The sequence below is a fragment of the Bombina bombina genome, chromosome 6 (genome assembly GCF_027579735.1).
Source record: "Bombina bombina isolate aBomBom1 chromosome 6, aBomBom1.pri, whole genome shotgun sequence".
Taxonomy (NCBI): domain Eukaryota; kingdom Metazoa; phylum Chordata; class Amphibia; order Anura; family Bombinatoridae; genus Bombina; species Bombina bombina.
Window position 1 is genome coordinate 1,054,037,588 of NC_069504.1, and position 10,723 is coordinate 1,054,048,310.

General features: G+C 38.3%; 1 protein-coding gene and 1 long non-coding RNA gene across 2 annotated transcripts in view; one reads left to right on the forward strand and one right to left on the reverse strand.

Annotated features, from left to right (window-relative positions):
- Positions 1-10,723, reverse strand: part of CACNA2D4 (calcium voltage-gated channel auxiliary subunit alpha2delta 4) — a 1,345,448-nt gene that overhangs the window by 781,505 nt on the left and 553,220 nt on the right. Inside the window, exons 21-23 of the mRNA XM_053718853.1 lie at positions 8,329-8,374; positions 7,717-7,814; positions 6,904-6,997 (exon numbers count right to left, since the gene is read on the reverse strand). Of these exons, the coding sequence (XP_053574828.1) occupies positions 6,904-6,997; positions 7,717-7,814; positions 8,329-8,374 (238 nt within the window). The remainder of the gene's footprint in view (positions 1-6,903; positions 6,998-7,716; positions 7,815-8,328; positions 8,375-10,723) is intronic.
- LOC128664141 (uncharacterized) overlaps positions 1-10,723 on the forward strand; it is a 326,605-nt gene that overhangs the window by 41,599 nt on the left and 274,283 nt on the right. The window lies entirely within an intron of this gene.

Genomic DNA, 10,723 nt, shown 5'->3' on the forward strand with positions numbered 1-10,723 from the left:
AAAGTGTGCCAAGAAAATATCCCCCACAACATTACACCACCACCACCAGCCTGAACCATTGATACAAGGCAGGATAGATACATGCTTTCATGTTGTTTACGCCAAATTCTGACCCTACCATCTGAATGTCGCAGCTGAAATCGAGACTCATCAGACCAGGCAACGTTTTTCCAATCTTCTATTGTCCAATTTTGGTGAGCCTGTGCGAATTGTAGCCTAAGTTTCCGGTTCTTAGCTGACAGGAGTGGCATCCGGTGCAGCATCTGCTTCAAGGTTCCATGTGTTGTGCGTTCAGAGATGGTATTCTGCATACCATGGTTGTAACGAGTGGTTATTTCAGTTACTGTTAACTTACTATCATCTTGAACCAGTCTTCCCATTCTCCTCTGACATCAACCAGGCATTTTCGTCCACACAACTGCCGCTCACTGGATATTTTCTATTTTTCAGACCATTCACTGTAAACCCTAGAGATGGTTGTGCGTGAAAATCCCAGAAGATCAGCAGTTTTTTAAATACTCAGACCAGTCCGTCTGGCACCAACAACCATGCCACATTCAAAGTCACTTAAATCCCCTTTCTTCCCCATTCTGATGCTCGGTTTGAACTTCAGTAAGTGGTCTTCACCACGTCTAGATGCCTAAATGCATTGAGTTGCTGCCATGTGATTGGCTAATTAGCAATTTGTATTACCAAGCAATTGAACAGGTGTACCTAATAAAGTGGCCGGTGAGTGTATATGTATATAAGCATATACATATAAATTTACTGGGAACACACAGTCCCCATAGACCACAATGTAAAGGTACTTTTCAGTGCCGTTTTTTTTTTCTAACATCCCACACCCACCTACTTTAGCTCCTAAAAACTGCTTAGTGCATTTTTTTTTAAATGCTTCATTTCGGGGACAATCTCTGATTCATTTTTTTAGCGCTAATTGCCACCGCCAGCTCGTGGTAGCAATAACCAGCCACTTTTGATGGCTGGTTATTTATTGAGCGCCCGTAAATGGGTGAATTTGCCCATTTGTGGGTGCACAATAAATCAGAGCTCCACTTGTAATCTAGCCATATATTGTAATTTACGTCTTTCCTTCACATACAGAAACGTAGGAAAACACCATTAGCAATATACACAGATCTCAAAGTACAATTTGCCCTTCCAGATTTCTGTCAAGGATCTTGTAGAGCTAAATGATCTTTTTAGATAATTGCACCTGAGCAAGGAGATGTTCGTACCCTCCCTTCTTTAGTGGAGTAGCTGCATAAAACACCAGTGCAACTACTAAAGAGGCAGATGTTATTGAGGCCAACAAAAATTGAGGCCGTTCTCCTCAATTTTTATTTTTTTTATGTACTTGGATAACTGTTATATTAAATATCTAGATTTATCTGACATACATAATGCTCCTTTAAATATACCACAGTATGAAAATGTTCAAGATTGCTAAAGCTGAGAATAATTCCAAAGTTAACCACTAGGTGGAACTGCTTGCATTACAGACTACAATCCTATTAAACATTTTGTCACATTATTGTGTCCTCTTTTGCCCTTGAAGTAATTGTTGTTACTTGGGTATCTTTAGTAGTTAAATATTTTTTGAGGGTTGATATATTTTCTTTTGCTATCTTTAACTAAAATCATTTTGGAGACATTTATACCACTGGATGTAAGAATCCCTCTTGATTATTTCTAAAATGTGAGTGGGAATTTTATATTTTTTCTTATTCTGCTATAATAATTATTTTCTAGTTTATGTGTTACTACAATACATAGTGCATGGCTTACAACAGTATTTGTAATCTTTAATATTAAAACAAATGGCTGTCAGTCTGATGGCTTTAATTATTTTCAGACTCATTAATAGGTAAACCTGGTCAATTATTTATTTTGTGAGATAAAATATGTCAACGGAGTGTTAAAATTCTTCTTGTTTATAAATCTAAGACTATGATTGGGCCATACAGTTGCCATGGTTACCATCGATAGCCACTAACTTCCTGTTATTGAAGTGATACATTTTTGCCTACAAGTATAGAGCAATTAAATGGAGTCTGTGGCACCAGATAATTGTCAGGGAGTGTTTCTGATGCACTGTAACATTTTAGATATATTAATAATGATACTAAAGAGCAGAGCGACATAGAATGTGAAACATTATTTAAAGGGACATGAAAGATATAATTCAACTTTTATGATACAGATAGAGCACATAATTTAAAGGGGCAGTAAACTTAGAAAATAATGTCATATAATTCTGCACATAGTGCAGAATTATATAACATTAGCTTAGCCAAACTTTATGCAACATAATATTGCCGGTGAAATTTGATTAAAAAAAAGAGGGTTTTTCAGACCGCCGCTCTTGCTCTACTGAGCGGGTCTGGTTTTACCCTGAGCGCATCTGGGCAGCTGTCTAGTCACAGCCCGGCACGATCGTGCCAATACACTCTGATAGCAGGAGCAAGCTGCATTGAGTGTATTGGCGCGATCGGGCAGGGCTGTGACTAGACAGCTGCCCAGATGCGTTCAGGGGGGAAACCAGACCCGCTCAGTACAGCAAGAGTGGCGGTCTGAAAAACCCTCTTTTTTTTAATCAAATTTCACCGGCAATATTATGTTGCATAAAGTTTGGCTAAAATAATGTTATATAATTCTGCATTATGTGCAGAATTATATAACATTATTTTCTACGTTTACTGCCCCTTTAAGACACTTCTATTATCAAATGTACTTTGTTTTCATGGTATCCATTGTTGAAAAGCATACAGTACCTACATATCCGCAGAAGCAGCAATGCACTACTGGGAGCTCGTTGGTGATTGGTGGCTGCAGACATTTGTCTCTTAACATTGGGTCATGAGATGTGTTTAGCTAGCTTCTAGTAGTGCATTGGTGCTCTAAAGTTGACTTTGAAGGGACATTAAAGTCAAAATAAGATTTCCATGATTTTGATAGAGCATGCAATATTCTTTCTTTCCAATTTAGGTGTATTATATTTTTTTGTTCTGTTTGTATCCTTTGTTGAAGAGTAAACCTAGTTTGCAAAGTTATACATTGTTGCAAACTGCTGCAAAATAATGCTAAAGACATTGACAGTCCTATGATCCTACCTAGGTTTACTCTTCAACAAAGGACACAAAGAAAACAAATTAAATTAGATAACACAAATAAATTGGAACGTTATTTAAAATTGCATGCTCCATCTGAATCCTAAAAGTCTCATTTTGACTTGGGTTGGGTTAAATGCATTTTCTTTTTGTAGTTATAGCCCTTTAACCTGTCTATATGCAAGCAACAAATCGATAATAAAAACCTCTAACATTTTCATTTACACTTATGTCCCTTTAATCTGTCATGTGACAAGTCCTTGTGGTAGTTCTATAATTGTGTCATTTTGTGTCATTTTGCATCACATTTGCTCCAGATTGAGCTAGATACAAGACCTACATAGTTGTACTGTTTTTATAACCATTAACTCTCAATAATCAACTTACTTGTTGGACATTTTCTCAGAGCCCACAAACAGGTTTTTCCTCATGAGTCCAGCCCGTGTTCCCAGGAATGCAACCTCTATCCCATCCTCCTGGCTGCAATAAAACAGAGAGCATGAAGGGAGAGCGCACAGCAGTCTGTACGCAGGAGGTACACTGTCAGCTGCTAATTATGTGACAACATATTTGTGTTCACAAGTCCAGAACATAAGGGCACAATAAAAGGAATAGTCTAGTCAAAATTATACTTTCATGATTCAGAGCAGGCAATTTTAAGCAACTTTCTTATTTACTCCTATCATCAATTTCTCGTCATTCTATTGGTATATTAATTTGAAAAAGGAAGAATGTAAATTTACGAGCCGGCCCATTTTCAGTTCGGCACCTGGCTAGCGCTTGCTGATTGGTGTCTAAATGCAGTCACCAATCAGAAAGCGCTACCCAGTTGCTGAACCAAAAATGGGACGTCTCATTAGCTTGCATTCTTGCTTTTCCAAATAAAGATACCAAGAGAACAAAGAAAAATGGATAATAGGAGTTAATTAGAAAGTTGCTCTAACTGATTTTGACTAGACTATCCCTTTAAATTCATTTTTATATATATGTATATAGTATATATCAGTAAAAGATCTGAATAAAATTTAACAACATTTGGAATATTCTACAGTCTTTGCTGACGATAGTTTAGGACAAATATAAATGAGTTGATGGACTTATAAAAAAAAAAAGACTGTGTAGAATGTATCAGCATTGGGATTCTAATTCACCATTTCTAAAAAATAAACAAATAAATAGAATTTTATTTTCAAAACTTTTCTAATATGTTTATAAAAACATAGTTTAATCCATTTTTAAATGATGTATTAAATTATAATATATATATAAGGATAAAAACAAACTTTCAGTTTCCCAACTTGCATAGTATCTGCTACCTGAAAAGGTATAAACATGAGTAACTCTTGGGTAGTGACATTGTTAACACAGAAGGATGTTATTACTAAAGCGTGCTAGGGATGAGCTCCGTCGTGAGTTAATAGCAAAGGCAATGATATCATCATCAAGCAATTTGGTTGAGTGAATGGGCCCCATATACTAAATGGTGGACAGACAATATGCTCAGAGCGTTTTATCTCCGACAAATAGGAGGTGGAGGAGAGGGTAGGAACAGAGGGAGGTTGGGCATTGTGAGTGTTTAAAGGGACATGAAACGCAACATTTTTCTTTCACAATTCAGAATACATTTTTTTAAAAAGTTTCCAATTTACTTATTTTATTAAATTTGCTTTGCTCTCGTGTTAATCTTTGCTGAAGAGATATCTAGCTAGGTAGCGTGCACATGTCTGGAGCACTAAATGACAGGAAATAGTGCTGCCATCTTGTGCTCTTGCTAATGTATGACATTATTGCAAAACTGCTGCAATATAGTACTGCAGTCACGTGCACACTCTTGAGCTTAACTTCCTGCTTTTCAACAAAGGATAACATAAAAACAAAGAAAATTGTTAAAAGAAGTAAATTGGAAAGTTGTTTAAAATGATATGCTCTATCAGAATCATGAAAGAAAAAGTTTGGAGTTTATGTCCCTTTAAAGGGACACTCAAGTAAAAATACATTTTTACTATTCAGAAAGAGCATGCAGTTTTAAGACACTTTCTAATTTACTTCCATTATTACATTTTGCATAGTCTTTTTAAATGCACAATTTCTGGGGAACAAGATCCTACTAGTCTATGATTGGCTGATGACTGTCACATGATACAGGGGGGCCAGAAAATAAAATCTACTGTTTATTTGAAATTCAGAGTAGGTGTTAAATCAGTCTTTATGATGCACATGCATTGAGTGGTCCTTTAAGTATCTTTTGCAAGTTTATATTCATCTGGTTAGCGAGACTAAAACTTGTACAAAGGTATGTTCTTCTTTGATATTCAAATTTATAAACTTACAGCTACTTCCTAGTACTTAATTGTTGTTTGTTTTGTAGGAGCTGATTAAAATACTAGAGAGATCAGCTACTAAGTTTAGTCTCATTGCTCTCTTTCCCCTGGCACCTGTTGAAACACTGTGTTAGTGTTCAGTGCATCAGTAAGGGTTTGTGGTGAGCTGTGCCACTCAGCCATTGATTCCAGTTTGTTGCATTCTAAACAACAGCACTCCACCTGACACTGAAAAGACGCATGCTCAGACAGGAAAGCAGTTTGCTGTTTGTTACAATATATCCTTTTATATTTTTTATTGTTTGTGCCTGGTGCAGTCACAAATTTTTATCTTGCTTCTATTATCACAAATTTTGTATATATTGGTTTATACTTTTTTTTACACTTGATTATATTTATAAAAGAACATTGTACTGCAACATTTTCTTTTCTTCAAAGTGTTCACAATGACCCATTTAGAACACACTGCTGTAGTCAATTAAATTGTTTACACATAGCTCCTTTATTTTGTCATTTGAAATAGCTCCTTTGCCTGTTGAAAGTGTCACCTATACTGAAAATGTTGATGCTGCAGCAACAAAAATCAACCTCCCAGTGGGGTGGGAGAGAGCCCATTCTATTTTAAATGGTGTTCATGCAGCAAATTTGAATACAAGGAACTCTTAGCAGCTAGTTGTCCCTTTAAGCAATGATTTAAAGGGACAGTCTACACCACAATTGTTATTGTTTAAAAAGATAGCAAATCCCTTTATTACCCTTTCCCCAGTTTTGCATAACCAACACAGTTATATTAATATATGTTTTACCTCTGTGATTACCTTGTATCTAAGCCTCTGCAGACTGCCCCCTTATCTCAATGCTTTTGATAGACATGCAGTTTAGCCAATCAGTGCAGACTCCTAAATAACTCCATGGGAGTGAGCACAATGTTATCTATATGACACACATGAACTAGTACTGTCTAACTGTGAACAAATTTCAAAATGCTCTGATCTAAGAAGTGGTTTTCAACGGTTTAGAAATCAGTTTGAGCCTAGCTAGATTTAGCTTTTCAAAAACACCACCAAGGGCACAAAGCAAATTTGATGATAAAAGTAAATTGGAAAGTTGTTTAAAATTGCATGCCCGATCTGAATTATTAAAGTTTAATTTTGACTAGACTGTCTCTTTAAGGAGACAGAGATACAAATAAACAAATGGAAAGAGTATCCTAAGACAAGAAGGTGACCATTAATGCAAACTATAAACAGAGAGACTTAATAAAAGGAATTCATTACCACCCCATATTCCTTACATATATTTTTCCCTACTATAACATTATATAGTGAACTAATACCAATAGTTTTTAGTGTTCATTTTTTTTCATTTACTAATTGTGTTCAATTTGATGCATTCTTGTTTACTCTCCAATACAAGCGTTGCAGAAAACAAGCTGCAGCAAGACCTAAACTCTCAATATTAGGGCCACTTACCTAGACAAATTAAGGGCCAACTGTGTCCAATAAGCTTCTAATGGAGCTGTGACCACAGCATCAAAGAGTACTTCCTGGACCAGCTCCTCATCGCCTTCAGACCACAAGTAAGATAACAAAGTGTGGTTATTGAGGCACATTCTACACATTCAAATACCACAGTAAGCAGCCAAGAACCCATAAACACGATGGGACACAAAGCTAGAGATTTCTGGAGCACTATATGGTAGCAGTTTACAAGAATGTTATGCATTTACAAGAGCACAAGATAGTAGCAACATTTCCTGCCATGTAGCGCTGCAGATGCCTACCTAGGTATCTCTTCAACAAAGAACACCATGGGAACAAAGCAATCATGATCAATTGGAAACTTTTTTTTAAATTATATGCTCTGTCTGACTCACAAAATAAAATTTTTGAGTTTCCAATCCTTTTAATGGTTGACAATTAGCCCAAACCCTTCTCCCACCAGTACTAAATATCATTGACATTTACTTTTTTGTCCATTTAGCAACCTCACATTTATTAGAACTGCCTCTGTATTTTGTATTCTATTATAGGGACCATATTGTATCTGAACTGATGATCCTGCTGTATTGTACAGACCCAGAAAGACACACAATCTCAGTTGTTGTCTTCTACATCTCCTTCACTACACATCTCATGCTTGATGAGGAATATTGCTATCATTAAACAGATTAAACATGCTACCCCTGTTCGGCATAATAATCAGCCTGGAGAAGAGGGGGGAATGCGCTAAAGGACTAGGTAGGGGCCCCAGGCCAGATTAACAATAACAGCCAACAGACTTACACTCCAGATCTGGGTCCTCTCCCATCAGGAACCTTTTTACTGCCTGTAGCTGGTTTAGCTTTCGGTGATCAGGATCTATATCAGTAATGCAATAAATCCTAAAAGGGAAGAAGTCATAAGAATAACACAGAGGCCTACATTCACTAAGGAATGCTTTAGTGAGACACATCTTTCCAAATCCTATGCTATCTTATAGCACTAATTATCTAAGATTGGGAGAGCTACCTCTTAATTGGTAGATTTTTCACCAATTGAACGTTTTGAGTAAATTAGTTATAAGGACAATAATGTATAGCACAAACTACAAAATACTTTACGCAAAAAAATGTCTTTAATAAAAAAAAAAATGAATTAATACACAGGTTAATTATACTCACATATATGGTATGGTTACAATTATATCCTATGATTTAGTCATTTGTATAGGCTAGAATACATAAGAGCATAATTTGCCAAATGATATCTAGTTATACTGGGATTAATGTCAAGTCCGCCCACTATAAAGGCAGTGAGTCACTGCTCATTCATGTATATTTATATGAGAACATTTGCTCAGCACATCCTCACAGCACTTATAAATGTTAATGAAAGTGCAGCAGAAATTCTACTCACCACTCATTGGCCAATGTGAGATCTGGGTGAAGGAGGTCGTGTAGTCCTAAAAGAGAGTATGGGATATAGGAAGCAGGGAGGGAAGTGGAGAAAGGTAGAGAGAGATAAGTCAAATGGCAGGTAACCTCAATAGTAGTAGTAGAGGCATGGGGACAGAGTGAAGATAAAGGCAAAGTAAGACAGAGGTGCAGAGAGAGACAGAGAAATGGAGAGATAGAGAAATGAGCAATAAACAAAACAGTGAGTGAGAAGGAAGAGAAAGAGAGAGAAAGAAGGGGAATACATAAGGGCAGGTATTCCCAGCAGAGAGAGAGATGCATAGTAAGAGAGAGGAATACACAAGGGCAAGTATTCCCAGCAGAGAGAGAGAAAAAAAAGAGAGAGAGAAGGGTGGATACATAAGGGGAAGTAATTCCCAGCAGAGAGAGAAGAAAGAGAGGGGGGGGGGGAGAGAGAGTGAGAGAGAGATGCATAGTAAGAGAGATGGATACATAAGAGCAGGTATTCCCAGGAGAGAGAGAGAGAGAGAGAGAGATGCATAGTAAGAGAGATGGATACATAAGAGCAGGTATTCCCAGCAGAGAGAGAGAGAAGAAGAAAGAGAGAGAGAAGGGGAATACATAAGGGCAGGTATTTCCAGCAGTGAGAGAGAGAGAGAGAGAGAGAGAGATGCATAGATAGTAAGAGAGAGGGATACATAAGGGCAGGTATTTCCAGCAGTGTGAGAGAGAGAGAGAGAGATGCATAGTAAGATAGAGGGATACATAAGGGCAGGTATTCCCAGCAGAGAGATAGACAAGAAGAAAGAGAGAGAGAAGGGGAATACATAAGGGCAGGTATTTCCAGCAGAGAGAGAGAAAGAGAAATGCATAGTAAGACAGAGGAAACACATGGGCAGGTATTCCCAGCAGAGAGAGAGAGAGAGAGAGAGAGAGAGAGAGAGAGAGAGAGAGAGAAGAAAGAGTGGGGGAGAGGGAAATGCATAGTAAGAGAGAGGGATAAGGGCAGGTATTCCCAGCAGAGAGAGAATATATATATATATATATATATATATATATATAGAGAGAGAGAGAGAGAGAGAGAGAGAAGGGGAATACATAAGGGCAGGTATTCCCAGCAGAGACAGAGAGAAGAGAGAGAGAGAGAAGGGGAATACATAAGGGCAGGTATTCCCAGCAGAGAGAGGAGAGAGAGAAGGCGAATACGTAGGGGCAGATATTCCCAGCAGAGAGAGAGAAGAGAGAGAGAGAGAAAAGGGGAATTACATAAGGGCAGGTATTCCCAGGAGAGAGAGAGAAGAGAGAGAGAGAGAGAGAGAAGGGGAATACATAAGGGCAGGTATTCCCAGCAGAGAGAGGAGAGAGAGAAAGGGAATACGTAAGGGCAGATATTCCCAGCAGAGAGAGAGAAGAGAGAGAGCGAGAGAGAAAAGGGGAATTACATAAGGGCAGGTATTCCCAGGAGAGAGAGAGAGAGAGAGAGAGAGAGAAAGAGAGATGCATAGTAAGAGAGAGGAATACACAAGGGCAGGTATTCCCAGCAGAGAGAGAGAGAAGAAAGAGAGGGGGAGAGGGAGATGCATAGTAAGAGAGAGGGATAAGGGCAGGTATTCCCAGCAGAGAGAGAGAGAAGAAAGAGAGGGGGAGAGGGAGATGCATAGTAAGAGAGAGGGATAAGGGCAGGTATTCCCAGCAGAAAGAGAGAGAAGAAAGAGAGAGAGAGAGAGAGAGAGAGAAGGGGAATACATAAGGGCAGGTATTCCCAGGAGAGAGAGAGAGACCACAAAAGGGCAAGGAACCCCAATAGCATGAGGAAAAGCATTGGGCGGATTGATGTCCGCAGCCTTAGCGGACCAGTTATGGAGAGCGCTGCTTTATAACTGCTGTTCCTGGCAAACCGGGGCATCAAGCTACATTCGGAGCTTGATAATTTGGCCCCTGGGAAAGTAATTCACTCAGGTATGAAGGAAGCAAACATTAAGACATGACTAAACATTTAAAATGTAAAAGTGCTATCCCTTGTCTACTACATAAATATATATAATTCTATGGGACAGATTTCCATATAAATTTATTTTCCCTGCTGGAAAATGCAGAAACTTTAGTGGTGTTGATATTTATTTTGATGTTATACAAATGCATTACAAAACTCTGAATTGTTAACATAAAACTGCAAAATATAAGATTATGGGGCCAAGTCATCAAGCTCTGTATGGAGCTGAATGCAGTTGTTTCCGCACAAGCCTTCAGGCTCCCCGGAAACAGGAGTTAAGAAGCAGCGGTCTTAAGACCGCTGCTCCTTAACTCGTCGACTACCTCTGAGGCGGCGGACAGCAATCCGCCCAATCGCATACAATCGGGTTTATTGACACCCCCTGCTAACGGCCAATTGGCCT